The sequence below is a fragment of the Semicossyphus pulcher genome, unplaced genomic scaffold, assembly GCF_022749685.1.
Source record: "Semicossyphus pulcher isolate SPU_LCO1_2020_fin unplaced genomic scaffold, fSemPul1.0.p SCAF_23, whole genome shotgun sequence".
NCBI lineage: Eukaryota > Metazoa > Chordata > Actinopteri > Labriformes > Labridae > Semicossyphus > Semicossyphus pulcher.
The window spans coordinates 8,832,428-8,853,348 of record NW_027211697.1 but is presented as its reverse complement, the minus strand read 5'-3'; the positions used below and the strand labels follow the sequence as shown (position 1 = coordinate 8,853,348).

At 45.9% G+C, this 20,921-nt stretch overlaps 1 protein-coding gene across 4 annotated transcripts in view; it reads right to left on the bottom strand.

Annotated features, from left to right (window-relative positions):
• LOC138602717 (BAH and coiled-coil domain-containing protein 1) overlaps positions 1–19,933 on the bottom strand; it is a 59,883-nt gene extending 39,950 nt beyond the window's left edge. For all 4 annotated transcript variants that reach the window (XM_069674265.1, XM_069674266.1, XM_069674267.1 and 1 more), the window contains exon 1: positions 19,762–19,933. In XM_069674265.1, coding sequence (XP_069530366.1) covers positions 19,762–19,933 — 172 coding nt within the window. The remainder of the gene's footprint in view (positions 1–19,761) is intronic.
• Between the last annotated feature and the right edge of the window lie 988 nt (positions 19,934–20,921).

Here is a 20,921-nt window from a genome sequence, read left to right as displayed (position 1 = left end):
AAGCCTCTTTTATTATCAAAGTTATTATTTTCAAAAAGGGGCCCACCTCTGATCCCATCACTCCTGTGCCAGCGGTGCTGCTGAGGGCAGGGGGTGGCAGACGGGAGAGATAGCAATGTCTGGAAGAGTTCCTGCTGTAGAGGCGTTTTATAGGCACTGTAAATAAAGAGCCGGACACACAGCACCGCTGCGGCTATTTGCCGAGAAGCGGGCCAGGAAGTGCCGTTTAAGAGTCGATAAGACCTCTGACTTTCAAAGTAAGAGCTAGTTGAGGACTTTAGCAGTGTGGGAGACGGCCACAGGGTAAGAAGAAGGTGAAGATATTAGGGTAGAGCACATGGCAGGGCATGCGGATCAAGTTTAATGGTTGACAAAATACTAACGTAAATCTAGTGTCTCTTAGGTTCAGGCTTCTGACTTGGACATGCATATGCGTGTGCTTGCTGTGATCCGTGTGAAAGTGAAATAGGGTGCTGAGTCACTGGCCTCATCTGTGAAGAACAAGCAGACATTCCCGGCCGGGACGCGGGAGGTGGGAGGACAGATTCGAAACAGCAGCAGGACCAGGCCAGGACAAATGAGCTCAAGGCCCATTACCTTCCTTTTACACCCACCCACACATGCACACTCACATTCCCTACTCCCACATCAAGGATTTAATAGCACACACAAGAAAAGCAATGTCACAACACAAAATTGCTTAACTCTGATTTGAATTCCTCCCAGTCTATCCTTTCTCTGGGAACTTAAATATTCACAATGTAGGAAGTGCATATTACAGTAGACCAATGAGGTTTTACTTGGACTTGGCTCTCATTGCGGAGTTTTCTCTCCAAGCACCACCTTGTTATTTCCATCAGCATTTTACTTTATTAAATCCCCCTCCATGCTAGCTACTAAAGCGATTGCCTTTTTGTCTCTTGGTTCAGATAAAATGCAAGTGTTTCTTATGGAATGGCCAATAAAGGTCTGACATTTTGCTGAGTGCTTGCAGAGCCAGAAGCACTTTGTTCTTTGTATACAGGGCAGCTACACACTCCTCAAGGAGAACCATTTGTTATCTGTCCGAACTTTGGTGAGTGTGCTTGTTAACTGACCCATTGTTACATGAGAACGTATCAGGGCCGTTTGTTGCGTTCTGGCTCTTTATTCCTAAGGCATAAAAAATGTGATTATCATAGAGGGGCTCATCCATCTCATTCTCTCCTCCGCACACGCTCGCTAAACATCCGCATTTTATATTCTTTTCTCTCTTTCTCTTCCCCTCTCTAGTATTCTCTGTCTTCCTCTCTCATGATACACACGCATGTACACACACACACACACAGCAACACACCCAAACACAAAAAAGAGCCGCCCACAGCTGCGTCAGGCCATCTCTCTAACAATCCAATCTGTTTTCTTTCCCATGATGTTTCCCATTGGCACAGGGAGGAGAAAATCAGATTTACTCCCCCACAGGGCCCATGCAGTTGCACTGATATGGAAAATGATTTCAGTGCTGCTTGAGCCCATAAACATTATTTTGGTCTCCCCTGTTAATGACACATTTCTTCCCAGCATTGTGGATCTCACAGAGGAAGAGATGAGTGTAAAAGGGGGGGGAGGGAGGAGGAGGAAGAGAGGAAAGGGGGAGGAATCCTCCAGGGTCTCGCATACAACAGGGGAGTCCTTCACCCCTCAAACTGCATCCTGACTTCTCTTACCCTCTTCCCCCCATTCAAACACACACACACAACATGTACACACACAGCTAATAAACCATGCAGTAACTTAAATTGTCACAGCCTTCAAGTAAAGCCCTAAAAAAAAATCAGAGCACACAGATATCCCCGCTTAAAATGAGCAGAGTCAAAGAGGGATTTCTCACCTCTCTCTCTATCTAGCTGTCAGCCTGATTCCAAACACACTGCATTTGGCTCCAGGGCTCAAAGCAGCCCCACTACAATTGTGTCATAGAGCCCACATATCTTTTATTGGTGGTAGCAGCCAATATAGCAGCCCCCCCTCCTTCTCTTGAACACAGGGATAAAATTTGTACTTTTAGTGGTAAGTCACAAACACTTTCTGCCCAAGGCGTATTGTAAACGAGCGGAGCACGCCGTAGCCTCGAGTCCTAAACACAAGTCATTTAATATGATGGTGTTAAAAAGACACTCCAACAGGCCAATAGCAAGGCACTAAACCTCCCATTTGGCATCCATTAAAACCCATCTGCAGGACCAAATACGGGGGTGAACAGGAAATAGCCGTGTTACATATAACTACAAACTCTCCTTTGAACATTTCTCGTACGTCTCTCAATCTCCTGATTCAAAGATGGGATTTTCATGGTTCTCGCGTTCCACTGGAAACAGCACATGGAATGTTCTTGATCTGGTTTGTTTTACAGCTGATGACTGATCTGTCTAAATCCACTGGTTTTATGTTCTGGCCGTGGGGATGGATGGGTGACTAAGGGCGTCTTTGCGTGCCATGTTTTAGCCGACGCAGCTCAAGCTCAGCCAGCCAGGTCACGGACTCAAACGTGCCTGGTAGAGGGAAAAAGGCAGATTAAAACAAGTGTTCAGCACTATTCTCTCTAATTAGTCCCCTGTTAACTTTTGAACTTAATTGGTTAATTGAGATGTGGTTAGACTGGGCAGGTTTCCCCCCCTCAGGGCGACCATACGGCTCCAGCGTTTCAGCCTGGCACTGCCTGGCACAGGAGGTGGCTGCCTCTCTCTCTCTCTTTCTCTTTCATTTTGAGCATCCCACCGGTCCAGTGACGAGAAGTAATGATGCCGCACAGGAGGTAGTAAAACTGTATTTTGCGAGTGTGTTTTAGCAGAGATTGTACCCATGCACTGCACATATGCTTGTGCCACATCAAAGCACCAGTTTGACTACCCAGTCCTGGGTGGTCTACCTCTCTTCTCTCAACCAGTAGTGCTAGATAGATAGGCTTTGGAAAAGTGGAGCGTGGATGTGGGTGGATGTTACCTCACCACAGGCGAGTGCGTTCTGTCGAATTCAGCAGTCAGTTGGCTTTGGAGGAGACATGAACAGCGTGAGGATGGAGAATAAAAGTGTGGTACACAGATAAACACACACACAACCCCATAGGCGTCATATTGCTCGAGTCTCCCCATCTCCTCTGGTTGATGTATAATGATACCCAAAACACCACATAAATCTGCAAGCAGCTCGATTCATGGTGCAGATTTTGCCTGCTGTCTTCCCTTTTTCACTTTCATCCCCTGTTCTCCCTTTGCTCCTTCGAGCCCCATCACTCATTCCCCTTCTCAGTTTTCCCTTTCCGTCCTCACACCCTCTCCATCATTCCTCCATCACTCTGCCTCCTTCCCCCTGCTGCTCAGCTCCATATTTCTGTCCTCCCTCATCGCCTCGCTTTCTTCCCTCAGTTACAGTCATCCGCTTGCCTCAAAATGGAAACACTTTCTCTTCATTTTTTGGGTTTTTAAAAACCACTAACACTCCCACGCTCGTCCCACTTGCACTCTGGTTCTCTGCTCTTGTTCGTCCATCAGTTTTCCTGAGGTCTGGAAGGGTAATGAACGTCTTGTTTTATGGGGAGTCACAGGTTCACCCCTCCCTCCGTCAGAGCTGCCAATAAATCAGCATCCCAGCATTCAACTGGCAACCAGGGCTCGTTGGAATGTCCTGTCCTCTACGTCCTCCCTTCCTCTTTCCCTCCCTCTTCCACCTGTGGCCCGGCGCCTCCTTTAGGTCATGGGGAGCAGTGCTGGTTGAGGAGACTGCTTTGCTGCTTGTCCTCTTAGTTCTCTTGGATTGGCCTGTAATATGATAAAGTCCGAGAGTGATGCGTGTGAGAGAAACAGAAGGCAGCTCCCTGCTCTGGCTTCTCTCCGTCTGATGTAGCCTGTCAGAGGCTCAGAGACAGAACAGTGCAGATAACGGAGCAGAAAGCCGCCGCGCCAGCCAGCCCAAGGTCTTTCCGCAGCCTTGAATATAATTTGCTGCTGGTTCACAAGGGGAACAAAGGAGAAATGTTTAATTCTTGTAGCGTTGTGCAAGACAAATGTGAGCATTTTGGTTCTGATAACCTACAGACAAGGGGAGGGAAGGCACCTGTAGCCAAGGCCGAACGATACACAGTCTTACCTTGAAAAGAACACACTGTATAAGACGCGTGATCTCCTTGACTTCTGTTGTTGCAAAGCTTCTTGCCATAAGAACAAAGCTCTACTTGGCCCATAGAATAACCACTTTCTTCCTCTCTGAAGTAGCCTGTACTTTTGAATGCGTACAAGGTCGGCCAAATCTCACAGTAAATTATTTTATGAAGTGCATCACACAAACTGGGCTTTAAAGTTGAGTTATGTCTCCTGACTGCTGACACTGGTCATCCATGGAATGCCGCTGCCTGGGCCTGCTCAACATCTGCAGCAACGCACAAAATTAGGAGCATTTCCTGCAATGTGTACAGAGGAGAGAAGGTCATCCTCACCCGAACACGAGCAGATGAAGTGTAACATAGAGCAGGGCAGCCATAAAAAGCCTCTCCAGCTGGTTAGCTTGATGTAAGCTTGAACAGCAAGGAGTAGAAAAGGCACAGTCCAAGGTCAAAGCAGGGAGACGTAAGGGAGGGGGGATATCATCTTGATCAACTGCTCGTGGCTCGTCTGTCTGGTTGGTTGGCTGCACAGCTAACATTGGAATCATCCATCTCCTTTGCAGTGATCACATTGAGTCAGCCGGACAGGTGAGCAGGCCGGACAGTCACGTGTTATCCCCCCTCACTCTGTATTCATCTGCAGATTGTACTGAGAACCAGCACAGGAGGAGGAACGCCTTCTGGGGCCTTCAGCATCTGATCGAAGTCAACAGATGTGTTGCAGCTGCTCGCCTCGTTTGCCATAGAACAACCTTTAACACACAACCCCCACACGCGGACACACACTCATCGAGAAGCCACACAAAACTATCATTGCATATACATGTTAGCAGGCTGGAAATTAAAATCGTATATTTTTCCAACTGGCCATGCTCAATAGAACTACTGGCAGTGTTTTGGGTCTCAAATAAAAGCCCTATATCCCAGAGTAGCCATTAAACCAGCTTTGAACACTGTGCCTATGAGTGCACATGTTGGCTTTTCTTATTTTTCTTTAATATGCGCTTAGGTCTGCTTGTCATAAAACATGTCAGCATCTATGCGTCGGGGCCAGAAAGCCTCGCAACTGGCCTGACCAGTGAATTATTTGGGGAATCTGTGGAAGGAAGACAGCGAGTCGTGTAGCTAAAGGGAGGGAGCATGAGAAGTATCGCAGAGAAACCTCAGCTGGGTGTCTTCGTATCCGCAGGAGGGCAACAGCTTTCAGCAGGTTATCACAACGCCAGTGTGAGCCAAGCTCAGTCTAGACCTGGCAGAGGCCATAATGGAGTGGAGGGAGGAGGCAGAGGGGGACAGGGAGAGACAGGGAAGGAGAATAAAGAAGAGTTATTAGGGTGAATTGAGGCAGTGAGGGGAAGAGGGCTTACTGAAATGTTTTGACACAGAAAAATAGCAAATGTGACACAGGTACTTAAACAAGGGGGTTTGAAAAGCAAACAGCCGCCATCTTTATTCCCTTTTGTGACCTCTTTCCCCTATTCCCCTTTCTTTCTCATTGACACACTCACACAAGAGAGAGTTGCAGCTGTGTCATCCACAAACTGCTCATTCACTTAAGTCTGATGGCAGAGCTCGTCTCATGACAGTCAGGCTGGCCCTCGGTCTTGTGCCGTACTGAGAAGAGAGCGAGGAGTCATTTACTCAGATTACCAAGATCCTTAACACCCCGTTATTTTCATGAGCTCACATGAATACAAGGCAGTCGGGTAGCAGGAACAGCCCACGCTGGGACCGAAACTTATTACTGCACAGCCCTGCATTATCAGTTATGCATTGTTTTGTGCCATATTGATGCTGGCAGTAGCAGCTTTGACTTGTAGTGCCATACAACACATTCCCTCACAGTGTGTGTTGATGAATGTGTGTGTGTTGGAAAGTGTGGTTTCTATCTCCATACTGTATTTGTTCTGGCACAGTGTTCTATTGTGGGGCTGGGCTTTGCACTTCTCAGATAAGAGAGCAGTTATGTCAACACTGGGTGCTGTGAAGGAGCCGCCTGGTCATGTTGACATTCTACTACACTGCTTATTTACTCTGACCACAGAGTTCAGCCATCATCTAGCCTCTTATGCACTAATGACCAGAGGCCTCCAAGGGTGGAGCCCCCTCCTGGATCTGTCCGGTACTGGCTCTACTTGTCACATAAAAAAAAAGATGAGGGGGTGGGGATAAATATTGGCGTTTAAAAAGCCGGAGTTTAAAGCAGACTGGGAACATTTTCTATTTTAAAAAAGGGTTGACAAATGCTTCTCACAAAACACACAAACCCGTGTAGACTAAGGCAGCATGAGTCTGCATATTGAGCTGAACCGAGCAGCCCTATCAGTAAAGAGCCAGTGGAGCAATCCGTGCATAATTAGGGAAGGGGGGAGGAGGTTAATTGACTTCTTTGAGAAAGATCCTGATTTCTATCAGCATGTCCCATAATCATGTGAGCCAGGGCTCTCATTAAGCCCCCTCCCTCATTTATCTCCCTTCCCCTCTAACCCTTTACCCTCTCCCTCCCTTTCCTCTCTCACCCCCGCTTTGAAAAAGGGTGAAGCCCCCGCTGCTCCTGCTGTGTCCTCAGCGGGCCAGGGAAGGGTGAGGTGGATTTATAGGTAGCACCTGAGTGAGTAAGGCGCACACTGGCACATAAACGCACGATGACTGCACATTGATGTTCGCACACATGCTAAGACTGCCGACTGCAATTGACCTGACTGTGACCCCAGCGCGGTAATGTACTGGCTAGCAGGTTTTAGCAGCAAACGTGTGTGCATGGCCGGAAATGTCCACACGCACGCTCATAATATTTAGACTGAATGTTTTTTTCCGACAATATGTTCAAACCACAGTGTAGCAGAAACAGTACCGTAACAAGTGTTTGGAATTATTTACAGACAGAGAGTGTACACTGCCTAATGACACGCATCCTGACCACAAGCAAACTACATAACACTGGCATATCAACACCCATGAATATTTACTAAAACATATCCAGCAAGCCTTGAATGTTTTTAACCAGATACAGAAAGAAAGAAAGTTCTTCTCTTCCTTTCTGTCCTCTGAAGGAAGCAGTAGAAGATTCAAGGAAAAAGCTGAATTCCATGAGAGAGAGAGAGAAAAAAAGATGACGTGGAGAAAAGAGATGAAAAGTGACAAATGAGAGATTTCCTTCACAAGCTCGTAAATCAGTAGACGAAGGCAGGGGCAGTATGAGGCCTTCCTCAAGAAGCCAAACTTTTTTTTCCTCTCACAGCCAGCACTAACCACCTCTCTCCCTTTACATGCACGCAAACACACACCCACACAAACATATGTGTAGAATCACTTACACAAGAACGCACACTTTCTCCCTTCCCTTTTTTCTTCCCAGATGGTTTGTGCTGGAATGGCATCCCCGTTGCTCTCCACCAATCTGGTTGTGGCGCAGTGGCCTGGCTGACTGGCACAGAAACATGTCTCATAAAATCACTTACAGTTAGGAGTGGTGCGGGCTTCAAAGACGACGCGCCTTCAAACCAGCCCCGTTAAAAGATCCGAACACGCGTGCTGAAATATATCCTACTCAATCTGTCACGTAAAATCACACAGGGTGGAGGGCCGGGGGGAGGAGGGCTTGAGGGGTACAGCTGCCACTGCAGGTACAGGGGACAGAGGAGGAAATTTGAGGGGAAAGAGCGGTTTGCTATGTTCACATAGTACAGTAGGACACCCTGGGTGAGGATGTGGGAGAGCAGAGGCACCCGATTTGGTTCGGAGGTATCAGTTGAGTTGCCGGGGAGAAAAGGAGTGAGCAATGGGAGCAACTGTCAGCAGCCCCTTTTCAGCTGCAGAATTTGTGCGTGTGAGATTAAAAAGCACTGGACAGGAAAGTGGCAACTACACCCTGGTTGAAGAGCTGGGAAGCCTCAGTGAGTGCTGAGAAACTTGAGCCCCCGCGCAGGACAGTCCCAGAGACTATTGGATTGATGGAGATCCAAAAGGACTTAGGATCTGCTTTCATTCTGAATGTTCACCATCTGCTTGGCTGGAAAGAGAACCCACAGAGCTGGAGAAAACTCTGTCAACTGACAGATGAGACAGTAAGCGTAAAAAGGGTGTGTATGTTGTGTGTGTGTTTGTGTGTGTGTACTTGTGCAGAGAGTATGTCAGTATCGATCCTCAAAGCAGCTTCTCTTTCTGAAAGAAGATCTGACAAATGGGGATACACACATTTACATACACATACCGAAAACAACAAAAAGATGTTCATATATTGCCGACCTCTTAAATAAAATTCTTGGTGCAGACATCTGCTGCACCATCACATGTTCCAGTTCGCCCTACCATCCTCTCCTTCCCACACATCTGCATAGTTTAGCCCACCTCCGCCATGCCAGTGGTGTTGATGCATCCAGTTTCCAAGCACACAGACAATTCTGGTTTGGTCGTGTGCCATTAAGGAGTATGACCACTTCTCTCCACATAACTCACCAGTCGGTCACCAGCATGACCAGGAAGTGCCGATTATCCACATCACCGAAATGAATCTAGCACATGTCCTGCATGTCCTGCCCACAAATCCACATGCACATCCAAAGTTCATTTATGATTCCGCAGCAGCCATGTTGTACAGCTGACCTCCAAAAGCCCTCATGTAGGTGTGACATCCCTTGAGTAGTCTGAGAACCATTCCAGCCTATCTATGACCCATCGCTACCCTGGGAAGTAATCAGCAGAGGTACACACAACAGATTTCTGTGAAGTTCTCCTTGACATCCTGAACCCCGGAGAAATCATGTTGTCTGTTTTTTTTTCATGTCTGGGTCTTTTATATAGGTTTATGGGTCGGGGATATGGCCTAAAATTCATATCACTGTATTTATTTTCCTTTTGCCGGTATCGGTATTACAAAATGAAAAGGTACTCTAGCTCTTTTTGTTCTCTTGTCAATGTAAGGGAACACATCACTGTGTTTTCATGTGCATATAAACAACTTACAATTATACTTAATATTATTTGGGACTTTAAAATCTATTTTCTATTTCACAAAACAAAAATCCCTCATACTTTTACCACACTTGGTTCAGCGACTACAAACAGACTTGTGGGCTGCTACTGGGTTACTTGTCATCTACCGTTTCTAACGGTGTTCAAATGTATGTTTAATCAGCGTTACCTGTGATGGTAACTTTTGGAAACAAAACTCACGCGTCCTACTTCCTGTCGCCAAGCGCACAACCTCATGCCGTGTGTGCGCAAGCAGGTGAAGCCGCTAAATTTAAACACTCCGCAGCACCTCTGCTCTGCGAACGGTCCGTTCATGCGGCCACAGCACCGGGACGAGGTTCCGCTAATAACAGGGACACATTCACTGGAAAGCTGTCTCAATTATCCCGCCGACATTATATATGACGGCTGCAGCGTCGTGTGCATGTTTACAGGCAAGCGACACACACTCTGCATGCAGAGCGTCAGGTCTCTGCGTGCTCTGCGGAAGAGATGCACTACGTGATGTCAGACGGACTTTTCCTGTAGATAAGTTATGGCAAACGTGTACGAAAACCAAAATGTTTATCTCAGTATTGACTGCACTGCAAAATCCATGTCGTGGCAGAACGTGACACCGGTGATGGTGTGAAACTGGTATACCGCCCACCCACAGCCTAAGGCCCTGATGAAGAAACAGCAGACACAACCCAATAACTGCCACCCCATATGCCGGGAATGCGATGTGATTTACAGCACTTTCCAGCAAAACAGTAAACCACAGCTTCTTGCAAACCTGGGCACCTGCACAACTGATAACAAGCTGTTCTGCAAAAAAGAAAAAACCCATAAAATTATGAGTTGAAAAATGAACACAGCTCTCTAAAATTCTTCCCTGATTATTTATGTAGACGACTTCCAGTATAATGCTGTATAAATCCATCTGTGTGTGTTATTATTCTGATTACTGTCACAGATATATTGGCTGATCACCGAAGTAATTGAAGCAGTTGGATTTACTACATACCACGACGGCCACATGCAGAAGTGGAGAAGAGAGAGAGAGATAGATGGAATATAAAACGCCCAGGGCTGAGGTAGAATTAGGCACCTGCATCAGCCCCCCGTCCACCCCCACATGCTGCCCTCTCAGCTGCCTGCCACTCTGTTTCCTCTCTCACTCCTTTTATACAATCGCTCCACCACACAGCTTCTTTGATTGCTCTTTCCCGTGGGCATACACACACACACACACACACACACACACACACACAAATACAACTCATGAATACACACACACACAAAAACTCAAAAACACACTTCTTACATACTGTTCAGAGAGTTGCACCAGCTGAGGTTTGATTTGGAAAGAAAAGTTGCCTCCACTACAAATAACGACAGGCACTCAAGAAAGGAGCAGAGCACAGCTATCACAAAGAACACACACACACACACACACACACACACACACGCAAGTATGCAAGCAAAATGCATAACTCTAAAAATCATGCCAGAAGCACAGAAAACCACTCTGAAAAACAGGTTTAATCACAGATACACATAGGCAGCCACCCACACACACACACACTCACACGTGCGTCCACACACCCTCCCATTATGCTGTATAACCAAAAGGCATTCAGCCATTTCAGCAGCGTTCTGAGAGCCAGCCAAGTGAGAGGTCTGTCAGTGCATTAGCCAGCATGTAATCATAGCCCAACCTCACTGCAATTAGAAGTGGTTCTAATTCTTCACTGGAAACATTGCCTTCTCCCACCGCTAATAGTTTACTTTACTCCAACAGCTGACAGACCCAACCCTGCCTCCCCGCCTCGGCTTCCTAAACACACACGCACACACTTACATACTCGCACAGACACACCCACAGCTGTAGCGCGTCTGTCAGTACGGGAGATCAAAATGGATCCTGGGAATAGTCCCCAGTCGTGTCCCACTTGTGCCACATCAATCCCACGAGTCTTTAGGGCTGCGCCACAGTTCACCTCTGCGGCTGAGCCCTGGGAGGAAAGGCCTCATCTTCGTCCCTCTCTGCTGCCTTCAAGAAAAAAATCTCCCGTTTTACCGAACGTGACAGAGAAAAATGACAGTGAAATCATGAAACAATTGCAAAAATAAAAACCCCCGGAGTTCCTAAGGCTCTCCGTAGATGAGGCAGGCGTGTGAGAGGAGGGTGGCAAGATAGTGCTGTGGAAACGTTAGCTAATGAAGACTAAGGAAGAGGGAGCACTCCCTATACTGATGGTTTTGCTATTAGCCTGTGAGCCGTTGCACTTGGGTGTCACTTCAAAGCATTCCCCACTATTAATCAGAGACTATCCAGCCCTCCAGCAAAGGCCCCGCTGGCTGTGCCGCTAACTACCCCCCTCAACATCAACACAATGGAGCCATCATTACGGCCGTTACGCTACGCCTCGGCCAGACAGCGCACCTTTATCTCGGCATATAAGTTACATACTCATGGCCAATTAATTTACCTGCCATGTCTCAGAATAAAAAGGGTGGCGTGGGTGGTGGTGGTGGTGGGGCGAATGCAAGCACACATTTCCATTATGTTGTGGTTTATGTATTTGGGTGGGGGATGGGTAGCACCTGGCTCAGGTTGCATCCAGCGGGCTTTGCAATTTGCCTGGGGGGCTCTTTATGAAAGCACCTGCAAGAGGCTGCAACCTGTCTGGCCCGGACCCACAGGCCCAACCCTGCCCTGATCCGGCTCTCACCTGGCAACCCCAAGCAGGCCGACGGGCAGCACAGCGTCTCCCTGACAGCGTCCCCCCTGCAGGCCCCCCTGGCTAACAACAGCCACTCAGCTGGATATCAGCCACCATGCTTGAGGATTAACTACCGCACTGGCCCTGTCTCTTTACTACTAGATACATTTATACAACGCTAATCCCCAACATGAACTTTTTCTTCCATTTGTTTTGACTGCTGTGATGGACGGCGCTTTCTGCCGGGTCCAAGCGAGAGCCCGGGGGGCAGGGGTAAAGAAATTATTCTCTTTTTATCGGGGCGATTGTCAACTCAGTGTATCCATGTGGCTAATGGGGAAAATACATTGCCGCGTATGCCGTTGCTCGCTTCTCGTAAATTTGCACATTCATGTTACACTAGGATGAGAGGGCTTACGATACAAGACACTTTCCCCCTCCCTCTCTGTCTTCTGTTGTACTGTACTGAGAGCCCACAGACAGTAGCAGCGCTGAGGGGATGAGATAACCGTTCACCATTGTGAGAAAAGGCTGTCAAAGCTTTGTTTTTTTTTCACTCGCTCTCACTTCCCTCCCTCTCCCCCTCTTGTAAGAGTATAAAAAAGCTGGAGCAGTGGTTGCAGAAATAGTCCTGTTTCTATAATTAGATGTAAACAGACAAACCAGACTCTCAAGCTTGCTCTGTCCCACTGGCCTCATGGCCTCCTGGGAAGCTAGATGTGTGATTGTGTAAGACGTGCGAGTGTGCATGCGCGTGCATGTGTGTGTGTGTGCCGTTTTGTGCAAACGCTTGCAATGCACCAGTAAGTGTATGACAGCATGTGACAGTGTGCATTTAGTCTTGCTGTCGCTCTCCTCTCTTCCTCTCTGTCTGTCTGTGCCATTCTCGTGCGTACACACACTGTGTCCCTTCCCCCACATTCACCAGAGGGTAGGTCAGTGGCCGTGCATGGCAAGCAGAGAAAGCTAATGCATGCAGCACCAGCAGACAAACACACATCTGTTGCTGAGGAGCCAGTCATTTGCCCCAGATCCTCAGGACACATACTGTATCAGAGAGAGGAGGCAGTGTAGCCTAGTGGTCACAGCAGGCAGATGGGACAAATAAAACTGCAGAATGAGGTGGAGGGCAGAGTCAGACACATGGAGGACAGTGAATGTAAAGGATGGGGGGACTGCAGGGAGAAGCAGTCATATGGACGTGGATCATCAAAGAGGGAACATGCAGACAAAGAATTTGTGGTGTAAAACAAGTGATTTGATTAAAAAAAAAAACAGGAGGGGAGGGAGAGAGCAGGAATTTTGTTCTAATCAATGTCAGAAGGAGCACAGGAGATCCATGCAAGAGAGAGAGAGTGTGTGACATAAAGACACAGAGAGAGAGAGCAACAAGTCCCCTTTGGATTGAGGACTAGGCAGCTGTTTGGATGGTCCCAGGAGACTTATTAAAATGGAATTCCTGATGCTAATCTTTGTTTTCTCACAAAAAGGCTGACACATCTTTGAGAGGCATGCTGCATGTATATTTAATGGCAAATCTCTGCATATATTTCGCAGAGCACCTCATTGTTTGGTACTGTGTCATACATGCCCGCTGTTCCACTGACAGTCACCAAATCTTGGCCCATTACTTGAGGCTTTTCTGCTCTTAATCTTGGCCTTCTGCTACGTATCATCTACATTTAAGAATCTGCTATTTGATATGTTGAAGCTTACATTACTGAATATTCTTTAAAAACAGAGCTGAACAGGGAAAACTAATTGTTTACCATTCAAAATGAACCCCATTCATTGACACGTACAGCTTCTACTGGACAGGCATCCTGCACGTGAATCAAGTGTCTAATGGATGAAACTCTTATGTGTAGATAATGAACAATACATTAGAAAGCGGCGCCAAAAACGGCAAAACTACACGAGCTGCATCACCAGCATGAAATCCATGCCAGGAGCACTACGGCAGATTCAGCGGGGACAGACTCAGACGTTAGAGGGTTAACAATGCACCTGTCTAGGCCTCACAGCGAACCACAGGGTGCCTCAGCTCTAGTGGGGGGTGTCTGGAGAAAAAAGCCCAATAACACACACACACACACACAAGTGCAAACTCAACACGCCCACCCAAACATAACCACACACGCTTGCACACACTCATGATCAGTACAGTATTGTCACTGACCACAAATCTGCTAACAACAATGGGGCAACTGTCCCTTTTTTTTTTTGTTCTTTTCAGTGACCGATAACAATAATAAAATTTAAATTAAAAAACAAGTGATCTGGATTTTCTGCTTGAGCCGTTAATAATGTCCAACAGCTGTCACATGCAATACGGGCCATGCGCTTAGGTGGGCCTGGGGCTGCCTGATGAGAAGCAGCCTGATACTTGGAGAGGGAGGGAGAATGGGTGGAGAGCAAGAACAAGAGAGAGCAAAAAAAAAGGGCGCGATCAAGATCACAAACAAAACAGCATTGGTTGACTTTGGGCAAATGTATCAGTCTATTCAATCTCAAGGAAACATATTTTGCGTCCAACTATTTTTTTTAGCTTTAGTGTGTGTGTGTGCGCGCATGTGTCCGTCATGGGAAGTGAACAAAAGACTTACATAGCCTTGTTGGATTCTTAATGCCACTTTTTCACTTCCTCGTGTTGAGTGTAAAAATAGATAGGAAGGTTTTGAAATCCAATGCCCCGAAATCCGATACAGGAAGGTATTACCCTGGCCGTCACTCTCACCCGTGGGTCTCCTTTGTGTTTGTCCTGAGTACACGCCCCATGCTCGAGGCGAGGGCTCTGTGGCACCATGCCACACGGTACTGTAGTGTGGGTGGCGGTGTGTTTGAAGAGGCGGCCTCTGAGGCAGCATGGCCACTTACTAGCTGAATTCCTCTTGCAAAGACCCCTGTTTTCTTTTCTTTTTTTTTTCACACTCAGCCTCAGCCTTCACTTTTTTGCGGACAGTTTTGCTGATGAGTAAAGAAATGTAAAAGGAACTGTCACTTAAGTTACCTGCGTGTACTGAATCCCAGATGCTGTTACTTATTTTTTGATGACTGGATATTGGACACCTGGTACGATGATCCGATAGTGACAAGAAGCCTACAGGGATAGTCTGGAGTTTGCCTGAGTTTTAATGATACCAATGCCTGAATCCACTTGAAACATGCAGAGCGCATTTTACCCCTATTAACAGTATTTGGTTATGCAAGGCACTTATCCTTTTAAAGACAGTTGACTGCCCTTGCAAGTCATTTTGGTTACCAGTGGGAGTGTCAGGGGGTAGGTGACAGATGGCGGCAGCATTGGGCAAGGTGCTATTTCAGCCAGGTGTAGGATGCCAAGCGACACCTCCACTATTCATGGTAACTCCTGTGACATCAGGTCTGAACCGTGTCATTTCACAACGGTCCACAAAACGAGCTCGACAGCGGGCCGAGGTTTTCACTCTGTTTTGCTGAGCTGGAGCGAAAGAGAGAGGGAGTGCAGAAGACCCGAGCCAAATGCAACTTGGCCTAAGACCCACGTTCTGTCACCGTACTTCCACAACGGTGGCTCCTGGATACAAACAGACTTTTAATGTAATATTTAAGACGTGTTATTCAAGGTATCAGTTTTCTTTTCGCTCAGGTCTTGAATGTCCTCTCACCAAATCCCTAAACTTGTTCAAATTTAAAAAGAAAGGACACGCACAGGCTTTCAGTTGTGGCTCGGTGCTGTGCTGCTAAATAATTACGCTGAGCACGCAACACACTCCAGCCACCGCTCTTGTCCGGGGTCAACAAGGATGGGGGGTAGGTTAAGCCAAAGGGAGGCTTGGTACGAACTGTGAGTGCTCACAACACAAGAGTTACAAGGCCAAGAAGAAGAAGCCTCCCTTCCCACAAACAACCCTCACCCACTCACTGAGGGTTATTCTTTTAAAGACCCGAGTTGTAACCAGCCCTTTGCTAACTCCACCAAACACCTGTGTTTGTCTTTGAAGCGTCTTCCTAACAACCACAGACCCATGGGATATTCCAGCAATGAGACGTTCAATAAAAGTCTCAGTAAAGTTATTTATTCCCCTTTGGAGAAAAAATGGGAGAAGGCAGACAGCATAGCTAACCTTTGAAGGGGGAAGCTGCTCGGATATCCAGCGAGGACATAAAAACCAAGGGAATGACAGGGACATCCTACCAGAAAACAATAAAGGGGGTGGAAGGGACTGTTTTTTATCTTTAACAGCAGCCGTAAAACACACACAAAGCTGGGGTCTGCAACAATGGCCCGGAGCAGGGGAGGGTGGCCAAAACAGAGGTGGCAGGAAGACCACCGCTTCCCAGACACAAGGGTCTTCCTGCTGGAAAGAAAGAGGCCGAGAAATGGAGGGGAGGAGAGAGAGGACAGCTTATGGAAAGGGAGACAGAGGAGATGTAAAGGAAGGGGAGGCAGAGCGAGCGAGCGAGCGAGATGACACAAATATGACCTTTGATTACATGGGGTGTTTAGACCAGAGCTCAGCCATGGACAGCCTCTGAGGCCCCCCTGCTGCTTTCACACAGCCACACCTCAGCCAGAGCACACTGATCAGAACAATATGGCTGAAAGATGAGCCCCCAGCCATAAATGCCAGCAGTAAAGACAGCTCCACTGTGTCTCCTCCTTTGACACTATCCAACATCTGAATCCCAGCCTCGCAGCCAAGTCGAGTCTGTCTCCAAACTCCGCGCCGGAGCCAGCAGCAGATAAAATTACTATTTCAAAGTCCTTGTAAATGAATTGGCTGAATTAGGCTACATTAGATGAGTTAACAGGTCTGTGTCTCACTGTATCAGCAAGAAGAGAGAGAGAGAAGTTGCTCCAATGTCACATTCCCTGAACACAGTGCAAACTATAAATCGACCACCTGACATGCATTACAAATGACTGCTTGTAGTAGGTGAAGATGGACAGCAGCAAATGCACACTGACAGAATCTCTACCGGTTCTATGTTAACATGGTTCAGTGGGCAAGAAAGAAGGAGCGTGTGTCTGTTGTTGCCTTATTGAAACCAAACTCACCAGTATGTGCAGGAAAAAGAAACAAATTCCCCCCCAAAAAATCTGTTGAAATTCTGTAACCCAACAAGGAACTATGCCAAGGGAGGGTGTTGCAAACGCCACCGCTCTTTTTTAGCAGAAGGGGGTGAAGGGAACGCTCCCAATAAATACCTCTGCAAAGTCAGAGAAGCCCTTTCAAGGAGCCACATCAGAAACCTGCCTCTGAATGCATTTTTACATCAACCCTGAAATATTCATGCTCTTTGTAAAGTATTCATGTGAACCAGTGTGCAAGTTAGTCCCCGGGGGGAAAGTGCAGAGAAACTGAAGGGATCCAACACACTCAGCAAACAACATTCTCAGTTGTGCTAATGTTGCTAGCATACGGGGGACACTTGAGGGGACGCTAATGACCTGGCCTGTCAGGAAGAACAACAGTCTGGGACCAGTTTGGTCAGACAAGCTACGAGCATTTGACTGTTCTTACATGGTGTGACTGGCCTGAATTAATTTGGGTAAACTAACTCAAGAGCAAAAGAACAAAAAGAAGGATTCCTTTAAGATTTATTTGTCATTAAAAAATACTGAAAAAGATACATTAAAAAAATTGCTGTTTTAAATGCAGACATTATAAATTAAAAAGGCTTTTAAGGGGTGAAAAAAAAAGCGCTTTTGTTTAGTTTTTCCTCGCGTCACATGGATAATAGATTTGCAATGTGTGCTTTTTTGATGAATTATCGTCTTAAAAATACATGCCATTTATAATTGTTGGATTATCCTTCATGTCTCATCCACCTATTTGCATTATGACATGCTTGACATTTTCAAATATTATTAAAATAATAAATCAAAAATTGCACATCAGCAGAGCACAATAACAAAATCATTCCAGCGGAGCCTGCAGGGGATTTAGAAACTCTGGGAAATTATTCTCCGTGTTGATTTAATAAAAAATACCTGAAATGCAAAGAATTAAGTCGTTTTCTAAATCTGTAGGTTATTAGACAGACTTCTCCTCAGTCGCACCTATGTGTTACTGACGAGCCTGGGGAGAACAATACACCACCTGTGCTGCTCATTGAACGGTGATGACATTTGGAGGGTAGGTCTTGTTGTTGGTGCGGCACAATACTACAAAAGAAAACACCAAATCTGGTCGGGGGGAGCACCTGTACCCTGTAGCCAGCATTAGCCTTCATGCTCTCAACAAAACATCTATAAGAAAAAAAACATACGGACGCAGGCACTGTGCGTGTGAGAGAGAGAGAGAGAGAGAGAGAGAGAGAGAGAGAGACTACTGCCAAAAGCAAACATGAATGGTGAGAGATGAATGGTGAACAGCGCCCATGAATTCTCCTGAATGGCTAATTATATCTCATGTTTAGCATGATTTTGCAAATGAATTCAGAATCTTTATAAACAAAATGAATTTTTAAAAAGTATCTTTCATTTGGCAGCTTTACGTATTACGTTTTAATTAGATATTAAATAAATAGATAAACAAAAAGATATAAATCAGAAACATTTTTTAGTTTGATACGGTATTTGACACCTACAAAAACCGCCTACACCGAGCCCACAGATTTCATTTATAGTTGTAGCTCTTATACGTTACATAAAATAACTTTTAAGCGCTAAATTTTCCCTGCTTTGCGGTGACCCTAGATTCCTCCACTGCTGCATCACAACATGTTTTTAGAAGCAGCATTACCATATTTTCAAAGGAAACTGCCTCTGAAGTGTAACTGTTTGATGCAATCAATATGCCTCTGTTGTGACTTATTTACATTCCTTTTGTTTAACAGGGGTGGACAAAGTAAGAGCAACAACAGTGTATTGACACAGTCCATTACAATGCTGTGCATGTTTTTTTTCACATTTGTATTTTTCTTAAGGCCAAATTTGGAAGACACTTAATATTTAAATAAATCCAAAACAACATACAAATAAAAAACATCAGAAATCTTGTTTTTACAAAAACTGAATATTAAAGCGTCACCATGTTTGTTTTTCATTCTTGTCTGAGTTTGTATTTGACTGTCTTTGTTTTGTCCACCATATGTCAGCTGTTATAGATGATTCTGCACCCTGAGTGGTAATGTGGGCACAAATGTGTGTTCTCATGTTTATAAATGTGCACATTTTGGTACACAAGATACCTAAGTCACTTGTTAAACCTGATGCATGCACTGTGAACACATTTGCACCCTGACACTTTGAAGCCCAATATAGGAGGAGTATTTCCTACTATTACTCTTCTTAATACAACATCCATACATAACGCCTGCTCATCCAGCTTTCTCCTTTCCTTGCTTATGGCTCTAGGTGTTCTGGTTAAGCGGTGGCACCAGTGTGACACTTATCAATTTAACTTAAAGTGACAAGATCTAATTTCAGATTCAGCTCCAGAGCCAATGGGAAGCCATGCAGTGCCTAACTCCCTGTGTGCAAACTAAAACAGATCTTAAATGCCATTTTTAAATACCATGGCATTTATCTAAGTTATCAAACTGCTATTTGTTTAACTAAGATGTCTTTATTACCTTTGAGATATTTAATGTTGATTCAGCTTAATCAAAATTCCGGATTGTGGGTCTTGTGTAAATCAAATTTCAAATGATTTATTAGCGGATATTTGAATAGTGAAACTCCACAGCCACACCTGGGCTGAGCAACCATTTGTTTTAAACAGAAAGTCCCTTTTGTGCAAAACATAATCAGCTTTGTTCTCCAGCACACATGCAGGCAACAGCCATGTATTCACGCTGATAAATGAACAGGCTTTATGGCGCAACATCATGACAAGAGCGTTTGAAACAACAGACAGCACTGAGATAATAATGTATGTTGCTTCTATTGAAACAAACAATATCAGTAGCGCTACATTATTGTGTGACAAAACCCTCGTATGATTGACTAACCTGAGTGGGGAGCCATTGGTATGTGCGAGGGGTAATATTTCCCCGGCGGGAAGTGACCGGCGTGCTGCACAGAGCTGTGGCCCGAGGGAGCGATCCGAGAGGCGGCTCGGTGCACCAGGGCGCCCCGCTCTGATAGGAGGTGCGCCGGAGCAGCGAAATCCCGTCCTTCCATTCCGAAGAATGTTGAGTAATCCGAAATCCGGATAGGGCAGGTCAGGAAAATCAAATGCAACCCATATAATAATCCTTTCCTTCAGATCTAGGTGTTGCATTCAGTCGATCGCAGGCTTCCCCAGCCAAAAACGTAGCAGCCCCCGATCATCTTTTCTGCCAAAGGAGAAAATCAAAGCCACGTTTATTATCAAGACAAATGGGGGAAAAAAGCCCGGGTAAGAATTACACGATGCAAAAATCCTGACAGTGCAGTCTAGTCTTTTAAAAATGTAACAAAAAACAAATCATTAGTGCAGCTCCATTGGATTTTGCTGTGACACCTTTTCTGTCATGTCAAAATTTCCTTTGCACTGAGCTGAAATCTCATTTTTCTGCATAAAACTGATGGTACAAATAAGTCAGCGCGTATAGAAACGGACAGCGAGGCGTCCAATAGCCCACTGAGCCGGGCTCACATTCAGCTCTATTGATCAGCCTGGGATATAGGCCTGCATGCATCATATGGAGAGGAGCACTTCACATTGCACACACATACACACACACAGGCACAGCGAGCAGATTTTAGCCTTCTATACATTTCTATTTGACAATGATATCACACTTTATCCAAACGCTTAAATCATATAGCCTACCACGTCAGCAACTGCCAGCTGTCACTCTCTCTCCCAAAACCACGGTGAGCACATCAACATGCAATTTATATATTTTTTTAATGAAATCGTGATTGCTGCAACAATGCAAAACACTCGTATTTCCGCTGGAGAAGGAAGTGTGTTGTCCTGTTTGGGTGTGTTATAATGATGGACGCCTGCTCAGCCTACATCTCAAGGTGAACAACGCTGCCTGCCTTCTCCTGCTCGTCCTATTGTCTCCGATTGATACAGGCGTTTTTTTCCTGCCTCTATATAAACTCCATTCAGCTCTCATTACACCTCACACTATTTTCCCATTTGCACTTAAGTGATCTTTTATAAAAACAAGCGTGA